We start from the raw sequence: 22,835 nt of genomic DNA on the forward strand, positions 1-22,835 counted from the left end.
AATTACCGGAAGTTTAAGAAATCAATGTTCATGCCATCAGGTTGGAGGATACCAGATGGAATACAAGTTGTTGCTCCTCCAGCCTGAGTGTGGCCTCATCGGGGCAGTGGAGGAGGCCAGGGACTTAGAGATTGTTTTTTTTTGCACCTGTCTTTCAGTGGCCCTCCAGAGAAGAAGATGGGGATTAAAGCATCAAACACAGCAGAGGTCCACTTTGACAATGTGAAGGTGCCCGTTGAGAATGTCCTGGGCGAGGTTGGTGGTGGGTTCAAGGTGGCAATGAACATCTTGAATAATGGGCGATTCGGCATGGCAGCTGCCCTCTCTGGAACGATGAAAGGAGTCATTAGCCGGGCTGTAAGTGTTCTCGATCCTGTTTGCTCAGTGACTGCTAATGGACTATTGGTCATATTAAATAAGTTCTTTTTGAATTATGGTGGACATGAAGCCCACTTATGGGGGATCAGCTCCCTACCGTTTCCTAGCGGTTACACAAAACAGTGAGCTTAACGAAGAGGCTTGCTTGCAGCTATGAGTTAACAAGTGCACTCCATTGTTTTTAAGGTTTTAGACCATGAGATTATCAGATACAGGAGCAGAATTAGGCCATTTGGCCCATCGAGTCTGCTCCACCATTTCATCATGGCTGATCTATTTCCCTCCTAGCCCCAATCTCTTGCCTTCTTCACATATGTCCACGTGCCCTGATCAATCAAGAATCTAACAGCTTTTGCCTCAAATATACCCAATGATCTGGCTTCCTCAGCTGTCTGCAGCAACAAATTCTACAGATTCAGCACTCTTTGGCTAAAGGTATTCCTCCTCATCTCCATTCGAAGAGGATGCCCCTCTATTCTGAGACTGTCCCCTGGTCATAGACTTGCCCATCAGAAACATCCTCTCCACTTCCACTCTACCAAAGCCTTTCACCATTTGATAGGTTTGAATGAGGTCACCCCTCATTCTTCTGAATTCTAGTGAATTCAGGCTGAGGACCATCAAGCACTCTTCATATAACAAGCCATTCAATCCTGAAATCATTTTCATGACCCTCCTTTGAACCCTCTCTAATGTCAGCACGTCCTTTCTAAGGGGCCCACAACTACTCACAATACTCCCAAGTGAGGCCTCACTACTGTTTTATAAAGCCACAACATTACATCACGCAAACACGAGGAAATCTGCAGATGCTGGAAATTCAAGCAACACACACAAAAATGTTGGTGAACGCAGCAGGCCAGGCAGCATCTATAGGAAGAGGTACAGTCGACGTTTCGGGCCAAGACCCTCTGTCAGGACTAACTGAAAGAAGAGATAGTAAGAGATTTGAGAGGGGGAGGGGGAGATCCAAAATGATAGGAGAAGACAGGAGGGGAAGGGATGGAGGTAAGAGCTGGAAAGTTGATTGGCAAAAGGGATACGAGCTGGAGAAGGGAGACATTATATCCTTGCTTTTATATTCTTATCCTCTTGAAATGAATGCTAACATCCTCACCACAGACTCGACCTGCAAGTTAACTTTTAGAGAATCCTGCACAAGGACTCCCAAGCCCTTTTGTGCCTCAGATTTTTGAATTTTCTCTCCATTTAGAAAATAATCTACCCTTTTATTTCTTCTACCAAAGTGCATGACCATACACTTCCCGACACTGTATTCCATCTACCATTTCTTTGCCCATTCTCCTAATCTCTGTCCTTCTGTAGCCTCTCTACTCTCAAAACTACCTAGCATTTTCTAGTATTTTTGATTTCATTTTCTAACAACGTTGATATTAGTTTTTAAAACCTGATTTTTTCCAACAGTAATTGTGAATATCTTTTAATATTTGAAAATATCAAGAGTTTAATAGCTTTTAGCAGAAGATGCTAGAATCTGGAACAACATGCAAATTACTGGAGGAACTCAACAGGTTGGACAGCATCTGTGGGAGATGTAGATGTTTCGGGTCAAAACTGCGTAAGGTCTAAGAGTGATGAGGTAGGTGTGGCTGTATTAGCAGATCTTAGTAAGAACCAAGACCTGCCTGTATTCTTCCATCCTCCTCAGTCAGATTCAGATTCCAGTGTATTTGTCACATGTACATGGAAATACACAGTGACATGTGTCATTTGTGTCAACAACCAACACATCCAAGGATGTGCTGGGGCAGCCTGCAAATTTGTCACACATTTCAGCACCAACATAGCATGCCCACAGTGTTCAGTAGAACAACACTGAATACAGCAAAGCAGAACATACCAAGCAACAACAGCAAAACAAGGCCTATTCCTCCCTCCTTCCCACCCACCTACACGGATACATGGTCCTCTCACCCCAGAACAGGCCATTTTTAGCCTCCAGCAGACTCATGGATTCCCAGACACTGGCCCCAGTGGACTCAGAGATTTTCAGATGTTGGCTCACCATCTCAGAATCCTGTCCAATTCACAGCTCCTCTATCCACACCAAGAACCTGGCCCCCAAAGCTGATTCCTGATGGTAAGGCCCCAAAGGCAAAAGCATCTGACATCAATAACTGCCTCACCTCCATAAATCCCTTTACAGCTGGTTGAGCCACATCTCTAGGTTGACTTTGGATAAACAGACCAAACACACAAGCTGCTAAAGAACACTGTGAGTCGAACAGCATCGGTTGAAGACATTGTCGACACTTTGTGTCAACATCATGCATCAGGACTGACAATGGAGAGTCAAGATGGCCAGCATAGGGAGAAGCGGAATGGCAAGACAGGACTCTGAGATGGTGGACCAATATCTGGAAATCTCTGAGTCCACCAGGGGAGAAGGCAGGAGATTGGGACTGAGAGAGAAATAGATCAGCCATTATTGCCAGCATCTGCAGATTTTTCTCTTGTTCACTAAAAGAAAGGTGGCTTCTACTTTTTGTATGGTAAGCTCCCACAAACAGTAAAGACCATAGGAGCAGAATTAGGCCATTTGGCCCACCGGGTCTGCTCCACCATTTCATCATGGCTGATCCAATTTTCCTCTGGAGACCCAATCTCCTGCCTTCTCCCTGTATCCCTTCAGGGATCAAAAATCTATCAACCTCTGTCTTAAATATACATGAAGACTTGGTCTCCCCAGCTAACTGTGGCACCGAATTCCACAGATTCAGCACTCTCTGGCTAAAGAAATTCCTCCTCATCTCCATTCTAAAAGACACCCTCTATTCTGAGGCTGTATCCTCTTGTCTTAGACTCTCCCACCATAGGAAACATTCTCTCCGCATCCACTCTATCAAGGCCTTTCACCATTCAAAAGGTTTCAATGAAATCACCCCTCATTCTAGTGAATTCCAGTGAATACAGGCCCAGAGCCATCAGATGGTCTTCATATGACAAGCCATTCAATCCAGGAATCATTTTCGTGAACCTCCTTGAACCCTCTCCAGTTTTAACACATCCTTTCTAAGATAAGGGGTCCAAACCTGCTCACAATACTCCAAGTGAGGTCTCATCACTGCTTTATAATGTTTCAACATTACTTCCTTGCTTTTATATTCTAGTTTTCTTGAAATGAGTGCTAACATTGCATTTGCTTTCCTCACTACGGACTCAACCTCCAAATTAACCTGCACAAACACTTCCAAGTCTTTTGCACCTCAGATTTTTGGATTTTATCTCCATTTAGAAAATATTCAACCCTTTCATTTCTTCTACCAAAGTGGATGACCATATACTTTCCAACACTGTATTCCATCTGCCACTTCTTTGCCTATTCTCCTAATCTGACTAAGTCTGTCTGTAGCCTCTCTACTTCCTCAAAGCTATCCTTCCCTCCACCTATCTTCATATCATCTGCAAACTTTGCAACAAAGCCATCATTTCCATCATCCAAATCATTGACATATAGCGTAAAAAGAATTGGTTCTAACACAGACCCCTGTGGAACACCACTAGTCACTGGCAGCCAGTCAGAAAATGCTCCCTTTATTCTTACTCCTTGCCTCCTGCCAATCGGCCACTACTTTATCCATCCTAGAATCTTTCCAGTAATACCATGGGGTTGTAGTTTGTTAAACAGCCTCATGTGTGATACCTTGTCAAAAGCCATCTGAAAATCCAAGTTCACAACATCAACCGGTTCTCCTTTGTCTATCCTGCTTGTTTCTTCAAAGAATTTCAACAGATTTGGCAGACAAGATTTTCTCTTGGGGAAACCATACTGACTACAAGCCTATTTGATCATCTGCCTCCAAGTACCTTGAGACCTCCATTATCTTCCCAACCACCGAGGTCAGAGTAACTTGCCTATAGTTTCCTTTGTTCTGCTTCTCTCTCTTTTAAACAGTGAAGTGACATTTGCAATTTCCCAGTCTTCTGGAATCATTCCAGAATCTAGTGACTCTTGAAAGATTATTTTTATTGCCTCCATGATCTCTTCAGCCACCTCTTTCAGATCTCTGTGGTGTACACCATCTGGTTCAGGTGACATTTCAGTCTCCCAAGAACCTTCCCTCTAGTTATGATAACTTCACACCACTTCATGCCCTCTGACACCTAGAACTTCCACCATACTGCTAATATCTTCCACAGTGAAGGCTGATGCAAAATACTTATTCAGTTGATTTGCTATTTTGTTGTCCCCCCATTACTACCTCTCCAGCATCATTTTCCAGTGGTCTGATATCCACTCTCGCTTTCTGGAAATCCAAGTATATGACATCCCCCCCATTCCCTTCTAGCCACTGCACTCATTATGTCCTCAAAGAACTCCAGTAAGTTTGTCAAACAAGACCTGCCCTTTCTGAATCCATGCTGCGTCTGGCTAATGGAACCACTCCTTTCTAAATGTTTCGCAATTTCTTCCTTAATGACAGCTTCAAGCATTTTCCCAACTACGGATGTTAAGCTAACTGGCCTATAGTTGCTCGTCTTTTGCCTACATCCTTTTTTAAAAAGTGGCGTGACATTTGCTGTCTTCCAATCTGCCAGGACCTGCCCAGAGCCTGGAGAGTTTTGATAAATGATTACCAACGCATCTACTATAACCTCCGCCAATTCCCTCAGCACCCTGGGATGCATCCCATCTACCAGGGGACTCTAGTTTGCTCATCGCTATCTCTTTTAGTGACAGTGATTTTATCGAGGTCCTCACCTCCCATTTTGTCCATAACATCCTTCTTTGGCATATTAGATATAACCTCCATCATGAAGACCGACACAAAATAGTCGTTCAATGCCTCAACTATTTCCTTATCACCCAATATCAATTTCCCCTTTTCATCTTCCAAGGGACCTGTGTTGACTTTAGCCACCCTCTTCCGCTTTATATATTTATAAAAACTTTTTCTATCTGTTTTTATATTTTGTGCTAATTTACCTTCATACTCTATCTTCCCTTTCCTTATTTCTTGTTTAGTTGTTCTTTGCTGCTTTTTAAAGTTTTCCCAATTCTCCAGTCTCCTACTACTCCTTGTGACTTTGTACACATGAGCTTTTAATTTGATACTATCTTTTATTTCCCTAGTTATCCACACTTACTGTCCTTACTTTTGATTGGAATATACTTTTGTTGAGCACTTTGAAAAATCTCTTTGAAATATTCCAATGTTCCTCAACTGTCCTAGCAAATAGCCTGTGCTCCCAATCCACATTAGCCAACTCCTCCCTCATCCCGATGTAGTCTCCCTTGTTCAATCATAATACACTAGTTTTAGATCTAACTATTTCATCCTCCATCTGTATGCGAAATTCTTCTATGATCCCTGACTACAAGATGGTTAATCTTACCTGTCTCATTGCACAGGTCTAGATCTAAGATGGTATTTTCCCTTGTACGTTCACTGACATGCTGCTCAAGAAAGCCATCACTGATGCATTCTATGAAGTCCTCCTCAAGACTTCCTTGACCAACCTGATTCACCCAATCTATATGGAAGTTAAAACCCCCCATGACAACTGCCGTTCCGTTCTTACAAGCCTCAGTTATTTCTTGGTTAATTGGCTCTACCACTGCAATAGTTTTATTAGGGGGACTATAGACAACACCCACCAGTGATTTTTTTTTTTCCCTTTACCATTCCTAATCTCTACCCAGATGGACTCAACATTCTGCTCCGTAGGTCTTGTATCGTCTCTCACAATCGCCCTGATCTCATCCCTAATCAAGAGCGCCACCCCACCTCCTCTGACTTCCTGCCTATCTTGGATGTTTAATTCCCAGTCATTTCCACCTTGCAACCGGGTTTTTGTAATGGCCACTAAATCATATGCCTTGGTACTGAACTGTGCCCCAAGTTCACTAACCTTGTTTCTAGTACTACGGGCATTTTAGATAAAGTGCCCTTATACTCATTGTCCCTTTAGAATCTAGTGACCTATGTGATTTTTGCTTTTTACTTTTATGCACCCTACTCTTACTTTTTTCTTCACTAACTCTAGCTTTGGTCTCTGCATCACTTCCCTCTTCTTTTCTGTGTGGGTTCCCGTCCCCCTGCCATATTAGTTTAAAACCTCCCCAATAGCAGTAACAAACAATCTCCCCAGGATATTGATCCCGGCCCTGCCCAGATGTAGACCGTCCTGGTACTGGTCCCACCTCCCCCAGAAGCGGTTCCAATGCCCCAAGAATCTGAAACCCTCCCTCCTGCACCACTGCTCAAGCTACATATTCATTCTCACTAATTAAGTAGCTATCAAACTCTGCTTTAAATATACCCAATGACTTCATTTGTGGCAATAAATTCTTTAAATATACCCAATATTTGTGGCAATAAATTCCACAAATTCATCACCCTCTGGTTAAAGAAATTCCTCCTCATCTCATTCTAAAGGGACATCCTTATATTCTAAAGCTGTGCCCTATAGTCCTAAACTCCCCCCTTATTGGAAAGAACCTTTTTATGTCCACTGTATCTGGGCCTTCTTATATTCGATAAGTTTCAATGAGATTCCCCCATTGTTCTTCTAAACTCCAGTGAGTACAGGCCTAGAGCCATCAGACATTCCTCATATGTTAACCCTTTCATTCTCTGAAACTCCTCTGGTCCCTCTTCAATGTCAGCACATCCTTTCTTAGATGAGGGGTCCAAAACTGCTTATAGTACTCCAAACGCAGTCTGACTAAAGCCTTAGCATTATATTCAGTTTTTCGATATTTTAGTCCTCTTGAAATGAATGCTAACTTTGCATTTGCTTTCCTTACCACAAATTCAACCTGCAAGTTAAACTTTAGCGAATCCTGCACGAGGATTCACTAGTCCCTTTGCAGCTCAGATTTCTGAATTTGCTGTCCGTTTAGAAAATAGTGTATGCCAGTTCCGGTGATGTCATCGTTCAGAATGGCAGCTTAAGTCAACAGCTCCTCTGGAAAAACGCATATTTTGCCCCATTAATCCATCAAACATAAGATCTTTTGAAAATATCTGAATTGATAAGGAGGGCAAAAATGGGGAAAAAGATTTAAAAAAGCATCACTGCGGAGCCTATGGAAGAGAGAGGGGCAGCGCGTGGCGACGAGGCTGACACAGGGCCTCGTTCAGGCAAAGCGTCAAATATAAGGATTTTGAAAGAGATAAGGGAAGTCCAAAAAGATATAAAACAGCAACTCAATGATAGAGCTTGCCAATGTCAATCAGAAAATAGCGGTGGCAGAGACTCGAATTGAGAAGGTGTAATATCGGGTGCAAAACGTTGAACAGATACTAAGTAAGACGATAAAAATATTGAATCAACAAGAAAGTAAATTGCTTGACCAGGAGGGAAGATTGCAACAGAAAAATATCAGGATTTATTATGTTCCCGAAGGAGCGGAGGGATTGTCGATGATGGACTTTGTAGAAAAGCTGCTGCGGGAAGCACTGCAGATTCCCCAGACTATGGAGATTGAAATTGAAAGGGCGCATCGTTCACTCGTTCTGAAGCTTTCCAGAGACAGACAAAGTAAACTGCACTCAATAGTACTTAAATTCCTTCGATTCAAGAGCAAGGTGGAGATTTTATGAAGGGCCTGGGGTAAGAAGAGGGTTTTTTGGAACAGGAAGTTCATGATTACCCCCCAGCAGTCCTACAGAAACGGAAGGAATATTCCAAAGCAAAAGAATATTAAAGCAAGGAAAGATTAAATTCCAAACCCCGTACCCTGCTAAACTGAGGGTATTTTACCAAGAGGGGATACCAGACGGTGGAAGAGGTGACTACAGACATGAAGAACAGAGGACTGCCCATTAGCGTGGTCAAACCAAGGGAACGTCTGGCTGAGCAGTTATCCCGATTGGCCTGGGAAATAGTATGAGAACTATTTCCCAAGCAGGGGACGGGAGCACGACGAGAGAAGGATATCTGCTTCTCTGAAAGAGAAGAGATTGCTGTTCTCTGAGGACAGCCCTCACCTTCTCCAGAAGAGCCATAAGGTTTGGCTAACTTTAAAAGTGCTGAGAAACTAAACAGAAGCAAAAATAGAGGGTGATATACCTATTTCGATAAATACATATTATAAAGTGGATTTTATATTACTCAATTTTTAAAAATTCATTCACTCATTCCTTTTTCTCCACCTAATTGAGAATATATACATGGGAGGAATACACAGGGAAATCATTTCTGTGTAATGGACATAGATTTTTTTTACTTACTTTTATAGGTACTGCAGTGGGGGCCCTCAACTCACAAATAGGAGGGGCTACCCACACGGCTAGATGTTTCTTCTAGCTCAACCCAGGGTCATGAAGAGAACCCTCCGTTACCTTTTTTTTAATTATTTGCATTTCTTGGCTCTTACTTGTTCAGGGAGTAAACCGATTAAGTAATATTCTGCAAATTTCAAAGATATACTAACAGATAAATACACATGGCTAAGGGCAAAGTAAAATTCATTTCTTTTAATGTCAACGGGCTGTTGAATCCAGTGAAGCGCAGTAAAATTCTCTCAAAAATGAAAAAGAACAAGCCCATGTAGTATATTTACAGGAAACTCACAAGTGATAATGAGCATGGAAAATTAAAGAGAATGGGCTTCACTAATTTATTTTTCTCCTCATATAAATCAGAACATAGACGAGGGGTTGCTATTCTCATCTCAAGCAAGCTAAATTTTGAAAAAGTATTCGAAATGGGAGATAAGGAGGGCAGATATATTCTGGTATGGGGAATATAGATGGAAATCCAGTTACTTTGTTGAATATATACGCACCCCCAGGAAGTGATATTAGTTTCTTCCAGAAAATTACTAATGTTATGGTAATGGAAACAGAAGGTCTCTTGATATGTGGGGGAGACTTAAATTTAAAATTACAACCGAAGTTAGACTCTTCCAATAGAAAAACTTCTAAAACAAAGTCCTTACATAAGAAAGTTAACACTCTTTTTGAAGATGTTGATCTAATTGATATATGAGGGACCTTTTCCCCGACAGAAGGGATTACACTCATTATTCTGCCCCCTATTCCATATATATAAGAATAGACTATTTCATAACATTTGGAAAAGATAGAGACAAAATAATCACCAGTGGAATTGGGACAATAGATGTAAGTGACCATGCACCTATATATTTATCTGTTGATTTTGACCTACAACCAAAGGATACTATTTGGAAACTAAATTCAAGTCTACTCAATGATCCCTATTTTAAGGAACAAATTAAAAAAGAAATTGGTCTTTACTTAGAATTCAATGATAATGGAGAGGTTTCACCTCCCATTCTATGGGATACTCTGAAGGCTGTCTGAAGAGGGAAAATTATAGCAATATCTTCATATAAGAAAAAAAATAAGGAATAAAACATTAGAAGAATTACAAAATAAGCTGAAGGAACTAGAAAAAAAACACAAATTGAGTTTGGCACAGGATACACTGGAGGAAATTTTTAAAAATTAGGAATGAAATTAATAGTTTGGCTACACAAGAAATTAGAAAAAAATTAATGTTTCTGAAACAGAGACACTATGAAAGTGGATCTAAATCAATGAAAATACTGGCGTGGAAACTGAAAACAAAGAGAGCAGAAAATACAATTCATAGAATTAGGGATCCGAGAACAAAAGTGATAAAAAAAATAAGCTAAGTGAAATTCAAGAAGCTTTTGAAATGTTTTACAAAACTCTATATTCCAAAGTTCCAGGGGGAAGCACAACCCAAATTGACACCTTCCTGAATATTTAGAGTTACCCACTTTAAGCAAAGAACAAAATAAAACAATGACTGCTGACATAACTGAAGCTGAACTAAACACTGCAATTAGTAGGCTTAAATTAAGCAAGTCACCAGGATCAGATGGATATACGGCAGAGTGGTATAAAGAGTTTAGAAGTGAGTTAATTCCTGTTTTACTCCCCACACTGAACTGGGCCCTAAGAAATGCGCAAATGCCACCCAGCTGGAAGGAGGCGATAATCTCAGCTATACTGAAAGAAGGCAAGGATAAAATGGAATGTGGGTCATTTAGTCCAATATCTGTTCTGAATGTGGATTATAGAATATTTACCTCCATCATGACCAAACGATTAGAAGATTTTCTACCCACACTGATACAGATAATGATCAGACAGGTTTTATACAACAACGCCAAACACAAGACAATATACAAAGGACACTTCACATTATGGATTATATTTAAAAAATGAAATTGAAGCAATAGTGATGTGTGGACACTGTAAAGGCATTTGATTTGGTTAATTGGAATTTACAGAGTTTTACATAGTTTTGGTCTACATGACGCGATTATTAAAACTATACAGGCACTATATGACAATCCTACTGTCAGGATTAAAATCAATGGATATTTATCTAATAGTTTTACCCTAGAAAGGGACACGAGACAGGGTTGTGCATGGTCACCACTACTCTTTGCATTATATCTGGAACCATTAGCTCAATACATCAGACAAAATGAAGATATCAGGGGAATTGCTATTAAAGGGACAGAACATAAATTGGCCTGTTACGCGGATGACATTTTGATCTATCTAGGGCAACCAACATACTCTTTACCTAAATTGATGCAATCCTTTGAACAATATGGCTAATTATCAGGATACAAGATCAACATAGATAAAACCCAGCTACTTTCATTTAACTATAACCCACCAAGAGAAATTGAAAGTAGGTATCCTTGGGCATGGCAAACAGTCTGTCAAATATTTGGGCATATTATGTGAAAAGATTTGGCAAAATTATCAGAATACAATTATCAGCCAATATATAAAAAAATTAAGGAAGATATAACAAGGTGAAACCCAATTCCTTTTCTTGGTCTCAGTTCAAGGATTGAATATACTAAAATGAATATACTGCCCAGACTACTATATCTCTTTCAGACCCTACCAATAGAGGTTAGCCAAAATCAATTCAATGAATGGAACGAGATGCTATCAAGATATATATGGCAAGGTAAAAGGCCTAGAGTTCATCTCAAAGCTTTGCAATTAGCCAAGGAAAAGGGGGGATTGGGCCTACCTTCTCTCAGAGATTATTATTTTGCAGCACAGTTGAGAGCTGTGATATGCTGGTGCAACCCATCATATGTCGTTCAATGGAAAAACATTGAGGAGAGGATACTTTCCATCCCCATACAGGCAATTTTGGCTGATAACAACCTACAAAGTTACATAAATAATATTGACAACCCGTGGGTGAAATGGACTCTTAAAATATGGAAAACTATTATAAAAGAATATAAACTAGAGAGAGACATTGCAATTCTTAAATGGTGTGCATATGACTCGGATTTTACACCGAATAAACTGGATGCTAGATTTAAGGACTGGACAGCTAAAGGAATAACAGCTATTTGCAATATAACGAAAGAAGGAACACTATTCAGTTTTGAAATACTCAAAGAGAAACACTTACTAGAAAAACAAGACTTTTACCGGTATTTACAGATGCGACAGTATGTTAATAGGATGGTTAAAAATGTAACCAAGGCAAGTACATGTCTGATAGAGCTATTTAGAAAAGCATCTAATTCAGACAACAGTAGTAGAATCATTTCAAGCGTATATAAGGGTATGTCAAATCTTAAAACACATTGGACTTCATACATTAAAACAAAATGGGAGAAGGAAAGAGGGATAATAATATCTGAGGAAGACTGGACAATAATATGGAAGTATCAATGGAAGTGTACCAGTTCATGGAAATGGAGGGAGTTCGGGTGGAAAAACTTGATAAGATATTTTATTACACCCTCTCAGAAATCCCATTATGATAGTAACCCCACTGTTTGCTCGAGAAATTGTGGTAATGAAAATGCAAACTATTATCATATTTTCTGGGAATGCCCCGTTATCAAAGAATATTGGAGTAGGATACATAATGCCCTACAAGACATCTTTAAATGTGAAATACCCTTAGAGAGTAAGACTGTATATTTTGGGTATATACCTCAAGAATCGTTGAAAAGAGATAAATATTTAATGAATGTACTGCTGGTGGCTGGTAAAAAGACCCTTACCAGGAAATGGTTATCACAGGAGAGCCCAACTTTAAATGTATGGATGGAAATTACAATGGACATTTACAAAATGGAGAAGATAACAGCATCTGTTAATCATAAGTTGGAACAATTTTATTCATAGTGGAAAAATGGTTTAACTACATAACACCTCATAGGCCTGATTTTATTCTCACAAGTCAATGAATATGTTGTCAAAAAAAATCACTCCCTACTCTGTACATAGTTTTCTTCTTTCGATTGTTCTTTCTTTCCCCTCTATAAGTGTATACCTCAGATAAATGTTATGTGGAGAGTTGTGACAAATATAATTATATAATATATGTACAGTATCTGAAATACATCTTGTGGAAATGTTTGATGATGAAATTCAATAAAAAATAAATTACAAAAAAAAAGTGTATGCCTTTATTCCTTCTACCAAAGTGCATAACCATGCAGTTCGCTGATTATTCTTCTCAGTGTCCTATATGTATTTCCCTCGAAGGATTAAAGTGGCAAGTGCAGGGGAACACTGCCTCCTACTCCACATTTGGAGACAAATTAGCATGATGACCTCTCATATATGATGCTCCATCTGTTGCACAAGAAATCATGTTCCTAATTGGAATACTTTTATCCTCAATATACATTTGAGCTTGTCGTAGATTGATTCTCAGTTGATACTTGTTTTAAAATTTTTACAAAACTGAATCTCTTCATAAACATTTTCATTTTTGATAATCTGTATGTATGTCATTAGCAATGCCTCGTCATTTTGCACAGTTGATTCAACCAGTTGTAGCCCAAATATTGTTTTTTGGAGTTGATACTCAATGTCTTCACTCATTTCATCAATACAACAAGCTACAGAGTTACTACTCAGAGGAATTAGTTTTAAGATACTGGTATCCATTGTGAGAACAGTTCTGAGCACTTCTGATACGGCAGACATTATTAGTGTTTCACCAATTGTATGAGATTTTCCAAACTTTGCTATCATTTTGGAAATGTTATAAGAAGCAATGAGACCTTTATCAAGGTAATTTTTCACTTTCTTGGCAGATGACTCGAGTGTGTAACGCTTTTCAAATGCTTCCTTCATCTTCTGGAACTGGGTAATACCATAAGTAGCCTTTTCAGGGTGTCTTTTACGAAAGTGTTCCTGCAATCTCGATGGTTTCATGGCTTCATTAGATGGTACAGTATTACATATAAGACATACGGGGCGTCACTGATCTGATGGGAACAGAATAAAACATACTGCAGGTATGTAACATTGTATTGACACACTTTTGTAGTTTGTTTCTTAGCAGGATTAGAATTCAAGGTTTCAGTGCCTTCAGACTTGTGGATTTATCCATCATTAATGGGGTTAAATTAAAATAAAAAACTAACACAAACTGGGAATACCTAACGGACGTTGATGATGGCAGGGAGTTGACATGGATGGAATGATGGTAGCGGCACACAAAGGAACAGCAAGGCAAAGGTGAAGACAATCACAACAGCAAAAGTTTTCAGACTGGAATCTGAATGTTGGTTGGGATAGAGCTGGTGTTCAACAAGCTACCTTTATACTATACACAAAATAAACTGCAGATGCTGGGGTCAGAGCAACACTCACAACACGCTGGAGGAACTCAGCAGGTCGGGCAGCATCCGTGGAAAAGATCAGTCAATGTTTTCCATGGATGCTGCCCGACCTGCTGAGTTCCTCCAGCGTGTTGTGAGTGTTACCTTTATACTATTCCAGTTAGCACAATTGACCAATCATATAAGGTCTCATTATCCCCAAAGATGGTTCTTGACTGCACAGATGAAACTGAGGTTGCTTTGAGCACCTCAAGAAGTATCCTTGGGGTTGGCAGGTTCACTGTTTGGTTCCAGCCAGCGCTGTGTCGTTACACAACCTGTTTGACTTAATCAGCTGTTAAGTTGCATGAACTCATTCTGTGCCGTGAGTCGATGGGAACTGTTGGGCACCCTGGTTGCTAATTTATATATCCCAATAGGTTGGTAAGGTCGGATGAGATTGCCGAGTTTCAGACATTTGTGATGATGGGTGCTCACCGCCTGCAGAGCGATGGTTCTTCCTGTGTTCCGGAGCCTCAGCCTTTTTTTTTTACAAGTGCATGTTCTACTAACAGTCAGTCAGATCTCATGCTTCAAGTTAGGGTGCCACTTACCGCCTCCCCCAAGAATCATGAATGCCCTCCGACTACTTCTGTATCCTCTGACTACCCCTTAGGACATGTAACTGCCTCCAGTGGGAATCTGTAAAACATGTTATGTACCCCTAAGGGGTCATATTTTTATGGACTATACCTTTAAAAAGAAAGCGAGTTGTTCAACACAAGCACCTTGTTATTAAGAGAGAGAGAGAGAGGCGAAGACTGCTTTGAGATGGTTTTATGGTTTCTGTGCAGCATGCTTACACTTTTGCAAGGACACTGCCAGCTTCTGTGTTCTTACAGCTGGTGTTCAGCATACTGAGATAAATAGAGGATCAGCTGATAGACACACAGACATATGATTTTGGACACTGTATGAGTTTGTTGTGCCTACAGAAAGGTGGGTTTTTTGGAGGATCGATCAGTGGCTCTCGCAGTGTGGACAAGGTGTGTCCGGTGGGAAGTTAACAGTGTGTCCATCCCTCGCCTGGGTTGATAACTTTACTACAGAAGACGGTCTCCTTTTTTGTGGTCACATTCGGTGACTTTAAAGGAAGAGAAGAGAGGAGAGAGAGGTTTGAAACAGAAGAAACCTAGTGACAAAGAGGTCACTGTTTGGACTCTCTCTCTAAGTAGCCCGTGAGGGTGAGTTTGAGTTCCATTCGAATGCGAAGATGTGACTGTCACGTAGTTAATCCACAAGAGTGGGTTCTCTGGTGAGGGGAGTACCTTTGTGAAGCTCACTTGTGTATTACCCTTGTTTGGGTGTGGTAGTTCACTGAAGAAAGGCACCCCTGTGGCAAATCACTGTTGGAGTTATTTTGTATGTCGTGGAACTGGATAAGTGGCTATCACGTTGTGCATTTGGGGTTGATTCCCTTGAAGAGGGCCCCCTTAGTGATAAGCTACTGTTGGTGATAATCCATATGTGGATTCTGTTTGAGTATCCTGTGGCCACCACTTTGGAATGACCCGTAGCTGAATTTGGGTGTGGTACCACTTGTGTTGAAAGGATATTCATTGAAGATCACTGTCGGTGATATTTCGTGTGTGGAGTGGAACAACTTCGCAAATAAAACCTACTACTATTGTTATTTTGTATTGCTGTCATGGAATCTGTGGAATATCGATGTAATTGCCTTCTTTCGACATTTACCCTGGATTACAAATCTCTCTCTCTCTCTCTCTCTCTCTCTCCATCACCACTCAACTCCATACCACGAACTGAACTGAACTTTACATATCACTGTAAGACTGTATCTATTTACCCCTAAGCTTGAAGAAGCTTGGTTTTCATATATTTCCACACTTATATACATATAATCTCTGCTAACCTGTTTAATATATCTGAATTTATATCACTGTTATTGCATAGTTACTATTAAATAGTATTAGTGAATAGCAATAGCAGACTCCAATGTGTTTTCTATTTCTACTGGTTCTTTAACCCGTCACGGGGTACGTGACAAACAACCTACCTCTGACATCCCCCTTATCCTTTCCTTTGGCATGGAAGCACTCCAATAGCATTACAGAATAACACTCAATCTGATCTGTGGATGTATGCAGTAATCTCAGATTATTTCTGCCCTTTAGGTTGACCACGCTGCAAACCGCACCCAGTTTGGGAACAAGATCTACAACTTTGGTGCCATCCAGGAGAAGGTTGCCCACATGGCACTGCTGCAGTACGTGACAGAGGTGAGGATAACAGCCACAGGAATGCCAGTTGATCACCAGGGGGTTGCAGATCACCCCCTCCCCACCTCATTGCTCACAGGAGCTTTCCCCAAAGGAAACTAGTCAGGCATTTCTGGGATCCTGTCTGCTAACAAAGTCCTAGTTAAAGCATGGCCAACACAATGCAAACAACAGGAATTCTGCAGATGCTGGAAATTCAAGCAACACACATAAAGGTTGCTGGTGAACGCAGCAGGCCAGGCAGCATCTCCAGGAAGAGGTGCAGTCAACGTTTCAGGCCGAGACCCTTCGTCAGGACTTCGTCAACACAATGCAGATATTTAAGGGGAACCTGGGGGGGGAATGTCTTCATTCAAAGGGTGGTGAGAGTGTGGAAGTAGCTGGCAGCAGAAGTGCTGCATGCAGATTGCAACATATAGACCATAGGGCATAGGAATAGAATTAGGTCATTCAACCCATCAAGTCTGCACTACCATTCAATCATGGCTGATTTATCCCTCTCAACCCCATTTTTTGCCTTCTCCCTGTAATCTTTGACTCCATTACTAATCAAGAACCTATCAGCTTCCACTTTAAATATACCCAATGAATTGGCCTTCATAGCTATCTGTAGCAATGAATTCCACAGATTCACCACCTTCCTCATCTCTATTCTAAATGGACGTTCTTGTATTCTGAGGCTCTGCCTTCTGGTTCTAGACTCTACCACTATAGGAAGCATCCTCTCCACATCTGCTACAAATTGACTTCTCAATAATCAGTAGGTTTCAATGAGAATCTCCCCTCGTTCTAAACTACAGCAAGTACAGGCCCAGAGCCATCAAATGCTCTGAGCATTTAAGAAAAGTTTGGATAAGTACATGGATGGAAGGGGTATGGAGAGCTGTGGTCCCATTGTAGGTCAATAGAACTAGACAGACTAACAGTTCAGTATGCACTAGACTTTCTATGACCAGGAAACAGCAACAACAGAACACATAGCAAGTACTGACATGAAGCAAATGTGATAAGTAATCAGACTGGCAGCAGCATTGATTTGTGTGGGAATAAACAACATAACAGTGTGGACTGAAGGGGTCATTGACTACTGACCATCAGTGCAGGACTTGTATATGTCCAGGACAAAGAGATGGACAGGAATAAACCATTGCAGGCATAACCCAACATGCGAACTGCCTTTTCTAAAAGCTCCCTTCTAGAAAACGCTATAGGGCTGTTAAAACATAATTTTTGCACTATCTTAAAAGTTCTTCCCTTCTCCGGCAGTTAATCTGATCAATTACTCTAGTTAGCCCCCACACACCCCCAACCCCATGTATCTATTACCCTTGTGACTGAACTGCACTGTAAACATTTTAAACCTCTTTTTCTAATGCTGCTCACATTGTAAATGCATGTTGGCATTTATATATTTGTACTCATTTTATTCCTTTTGTACTTTAACCTCTGACTTTATTTTTTGTGCAATCCTTTATTCTTTCTAATTGTTGTTTTTTGTTGCATGTGTCACACCCTGACCAACACACCACAACAAATTCCTAATACATGTAAATGTATACAGTGAATAAAGTTGATCCTTGAGTCCACAGAAGGCAGGTGGGGCATTGGTTAAATGTGTCATCAGAGGGCTTCGTGCTCCACTTGACTGTGAGAAACTCTCCTGGCATTGACAATCCCACGGCATGGCACTCCCTTTAGCACCACTCCTCCCTCAGCACTGTGCTCCTCAGTACAACTCCTGTCACAGTACAATGCCTCCTGGCTCTCCCCCTTTACAACACTCGTTCGTGGGGCCACTCTGACAGTACTGTGTTCCCTCAGCACCACCCCTCCCATGGCAAGGCTCTCTTCAGCACCACCTCTGTTACAGTGCATACAGTGTGATGCTTTCTGCCCCCACACCACACAGTGCAGCACCCCTTCATGAGGCCTCTCTGACAATATTGTACTGCCTCAGCAATACCTCCCCACCCCCCACCACAACCAGAATACCCTTGGCGGAAAGTCAGTATTAGTGCAGGATCTGTGCCGGCATAGTTTTGAAGCAGGTGAGACTGCAAGCCACTGAGCTATGGTGATCGTCTGTGAGCATTTAATATAGAATTTCTGCCTCCACAGTCTATGGCCTATATGATCAGTGCTAACATGGATTCCGGAGCTACAGAATTCCAGATAGAAGCAGCCATCAGCAAGATCTTTGCCTCTGTGAGTTATCGTTTGTTTGTTTTGTTCCTGCTCATTATCTGTTGCACTGCTCTGGTTTAAATCCCAGATTCTCTGCAGGGAAACCTGATTTCTTCTCGACCCCTTAAGGATACTCAGTGGCGTTGCATTTGGGAAAACAGATTATTGGAAATACTCAGCGGGTCAGACAGCAGGTGAGGAGAGAGGAAGAGCTCTGGAATGATGTCATAGTGGAAGGTTACAGTGTAATACATTTGGGCTAAGATGAGGAGAAATTCCCTCCTGTTGAGGCGGTGGACTTATGGTATTCTTTTCTCCAGAGCCAAGTGGCTGCAGTATCTTTAAGAAGGAAGTAGATATCTAGAAACAAAGAGCTCAGCGGAGGGAGCAGGAAAATATGGAGATGGCCTGGGACTACTGATGTGTCGCAGAGATCAGCGGTGGATCTGGCGTTTGTTAATGATTTGGATGATAACGTGGTAAACAGGTTCTGTAATTTTTTTATTATTTATTGGGGTACAAAGGCCCTTCCAGCCCTTTGAGCCACGCCGTCCCAGCGACCCCTGATTTAGTCCAAGCCTAATCACAGGATAATTTACAATGACCAATTAACCTACTAACCAGTACATCTTTGAACTGTGGGAAGAAATGGGGCACCCGGAGGAAACCCACTCAGTCATGGGAGAATCTACAAACTCCTTACAAGCGGTTGCAGGAATTAAATTGTAAAGCATTATGCTAACCACTATACTAACATGCCACCCAAGTTATTTGGAAATAACACAAAGATTGGAGGTATTGTGGAGAACAAGGAAGGCATGCAGCAGGATCTGGACCAGCTGGAAACAGCTGAAAAATAGCAAATGGAATTTAATGCAAATAAGTGTGAGGTGTTACATTTTGGGAGGACAGAGCAGAGTAGGACTCGCCCATTGAACAGTAGGACCCTGAGGAATGCAGTAGAACAAAGGGATTTGGGAACAAAAGTCCCTAATTTCTTGAAAGTGGTGTCACAGGTAGATAGGGTGGTAAAGAGAGATTATGGTACTTTGGTCTTTATAAATCAGAGTTTTGAGTACAGGCGTTGGGATACTATCTTGAAGTTGTATATCATTGTTTTTTTTCCCCCATCAAGTTTAGGAGGTAGATGGGAATCTCAATATCTTGTCCGGAAGGAGGTATTTTTGATGGGCAGTACTGATGCAAAGCTGCACTGACTAAATGTGAAAAAAAGAACATGACTACTATTTTGAAGGAGTCTCTCAAAGTACTGGGAGAATGATATTTTCCCCTCCTCCAACATCACTAAAGAGATGACCTGGGCCATTGCCGAATAGTAGGTTACTCTGTGCGTATCAGTGCCACATTTAACAGAAGATTTTCATTGGCTCCAAACATTTTGTGATGTCTTGAAACCAGGTGAGGCATCAAAGAAACAGGATTCTTTCCTTCCGCACTGCTTCAGCAGGGGAAGTGATTTGCTGTCAGTATCAGCCTTCATTCTGTCTCAAACCAACAACCTGACTGCTTACCAGCCAGTCATAGTCATACTTTATTGATCCCCTGGGGAAATTGGTTTTTGTTACAGTTGCACCATAAATAATTAAATAGTAATAAAACCATAAATAGTTCAATAGTAATATGTAAATTATGCCAGGAAATAAGTCCAGGACCAGCCTATTGGCTTAGGGTGTCTGACCCTCCAAGGGAGGAGTTGTAAAGTTTGATGGCCACAGGCAGGAATGACTTCCTATGACGCTCTGTGTTGCATCTCGGTGGAATGAGTCTCTGGCTGAATGTACTCCTGTGCCCAACCAGTACATTATGTAGTGGATGGGAGACATTGACCAAGATGGCATGTAACTTGGACAGCATCCTCTTTTCAGACACCACCGTCAGAGAGTCCAGTTCCATCCCCACAACATCACTGGCCTTACGAATGAGTTTGTTGATTCTGTTGGTGTCTGCTACCCTCAGTCTGCTGCCCCAGCACACAACAGCAAACATGATCGCATCGGCCACCAGAGACTCATAGAACATCCTCAGCGTCCCAGAATATTCCATACTGCCTCTCCGACGGCCCCGGGGCATTCCGCGCTGCCTCTCCGGGGGGTCCCTGGGCATTCCGCGCTGCCTCTCCAGTGGCCCCGGGGCATTCTGCGCTGCCTCTCCGGTGGCCCCTGCGCATTCCGCGCTGCCTCTCCGGGGGTCCCTGGGCATTCTGCGCTGCCTCTCCGGGGGGTCCCTGGGCATTCTGCGCTGCCTCTCCGGGGGGTCCCTGGGCATTCCATGCTGCCTCTCCGGGGGGGGGGGGGAGTCCCTGGGCATTCCGCGCTGCCTCTCCGGCGGTCCCGGGGCATTCTGCGCTGCCTCTCGGCGGTCCCTGGGCATTCCGCGCTGCCTCTCCGGCGGTCCCTGGGCATTCCGCGCTGCCTCTCCGGCGGTCCCGGGGCATTCTGCGCTGCCTCTCGGCGGTCCCTGGGCATTCCGCGCTGCCTCTCCGGCGGTCCCGGGGCATTCCGCGCTGCCTCTCGGCGGTCCCTGGGCATTCCGCTGCCTCTCCGGGGGTCCCTGCGCATTCCGAGCTGCGTCTCAGCGGCCCCGGGGCATTCTGCGCTGCCTCTCCGGGGGGGGGGGGGGTCCTTGGGCATTACGCGCTGCCTCTCGGCGGCCCCAGGGCATTCCGCGCTGCCTCTCCGGCGGTCCCGGGGCATTCCGCGCTGCCTCTCGGCGGTCCCTGGGCATTCCGCGCTGCCTCTCCGGCGGTCCCGGGGCATTCCGCGCTGCCTCTCGGCGGTCCCTGGGCATTCCGCTGCCTCTCCGGGGGTCCCTGCGCATTCCGAGCTGCGTCTCAGCGGCCCCGGGGCATTCCACGCTGCCTCTCGGCGGCCCCAGGGCATTCCGCGCTGCCTCTCCGGGGGGTCCCTGGGCATTTCACACTGCCTCTTCAGCGGTCCTGGGGCATTCTGCCCTGCCTCTCTGGCGGTCCCGGGGCATTCTGCAGTGCCTCACCAGGGCGTCCCGGGGCATTCCGTACTGCCTCTCCGGCAGTCCCACATGATACCAGTCGATTCTTCCAATGCTAGCATAGGCTTGGAGATTGGAGAGTTATTAAAATGGGATCCCAGCCTGGAGCTGATGTAGTCCCAGCCGTTTAATCTGTTGGAAAAGAAATCCAACCGTTCCCTCTTACAGAGCCCTCCCATTTTTCTTTCATCCATGTGCCTATGTAAGAGACTCTTAAATCTCCTTGTTGTGGTTCACACCAGAATTTCTGAGGGAGATGCAGGACTGATTTCCACTAGGGAGACTAAGGTCGGGAAGTGGTAGTGACGTAGATGAGGTGGTGACTAATCTTACTCACAATCTCTCCACAGGAGGCTGCCTGGACAGTTGCAGATGAGTGCATCCAGCTAATGGGTGGAATGGGCTTCATGAAGGTCAGTGTCACAGTCTGCATTCGCTCTGCACCCACCACCACCACCAAACGACAGCTCAGTCACTCAGGAGTGGGTATTCTACGTAAAACACTGTAAAGGGGGTGTGAATTGTTCAGTTCCACCAGGGTGGGCCCCATTTTGCATCTCATAGAGTCATAGAGCACTACAGCCTTCGGCCCATCTTGTCCACGCCAAATTGTTATCCTGTCAAGGTCCAGGACCCGCACCTGGACGTCTGAGGTCCTTCCCAAGAACATAAGAAACACAAACCAGTCCAGGCCATTTAGCCCCTGAAGCCTGCTCTATCATTCAGTAAGATCGTGGACAGTCTTCAAACTCAATTGTCTTTCCTGCCCTAACTCCCAATTCTTAATGACCCAATGTCTACTCATCATATCCTTGGATACTTTTTATGCCTGAGGTGCTTTAGGAGTGAGAACCCTGAGGTTTCACTAACCTGTTGAGTGTGAAATTTCTTTTGCTCTTCAGTCTTAAATTTCTGACCCTTTGTGCCATCTCAGCATCTCCCCATTAATCCCTGTATGTACGAGGGGTGATTGATAAGTTCGTAGCTTAAGGTAGAAACAGTTAATTTTAGAAAACCTAGCACATTTATTTTTCAACATAGTCCCCTCCGACATGTACACGCTTAGTCCAGCGGTTGTAGAGCATACGGATCCCTTCTTTGTAGAAGTGGTCCACAGCAGGGGTGATTTATAAGTTTGTGGCCTAAGGTAGGAGATGAGTTACTAACTTCAAACTTTCTGCATTTTCACTTAAAGAGTTGAACTGCACATGCATGTAACGAGAGATGTATAACTCATCTCCTTTACTCTAGGCCACAAACTTATCAATCACCCCTGCTGTGGACCACCTGAAGGTGGAAGACGCTCTCGTTACATGCACGTGTAGTTCAACTCTTTGAGATTGCAGAAAGTTTGAATGTCTTGAAAGTGT

The 22,835-nt window shown here is 42.8% G+C and overlaps 1 protein-coding gene across 10 annotated transcripts in view; it reads left to right on the plus strand.

Moving 5' to 3' along the window:
* acadvl (acyl-CoA dehydrogenase very long chain) overlaps window positions 1–22,835 on the plus strand; it is a 142,613-nt gene that overhangs the window by 50,900 nt on the left and 68,878 nt on the right. For all 10 annotated transcript variants that reach the window (XR_011886060.1, XR_011886059.1, XR_011886058.1 and 7 more), the window contains 4 exons: window positions 159–357; window positions 16,150–16,254; window positions 18,373–18,459; window positions 21,816–21,878. Coding sequence is in view for 7 of the 10 variants with exons in the window: in XM_072258535.1 (XP_072114636.1) it covers window positions 159–357; window positions 16,150–16,254; window positions 18,373–18,459; window positions 21,816–21,878 (454 nt within the window). In the remaining 3 variants the exon portion in view is untranslated. The remainder of the gene's footprint in view (window positions 1–158; window positions 358–16,149; window positions 16,255–18,372; window positions 18,460–21,815; window positions 21,879–22,835) is intronic.

Source organism: Mobula birostris, chromosome 5 (assembly GCF_030028105.1).
Source record: "Mobula birostris isolate sMobBir1 chromosome 5, sMobBir1.hap1, whole genome shotgun sequence".
NCBI lineage: Eukaryota > Metazoa > Chordata > Chondrichthyes > Myliobatiformes > Myliobatidae > Mobula > Mobula birostris.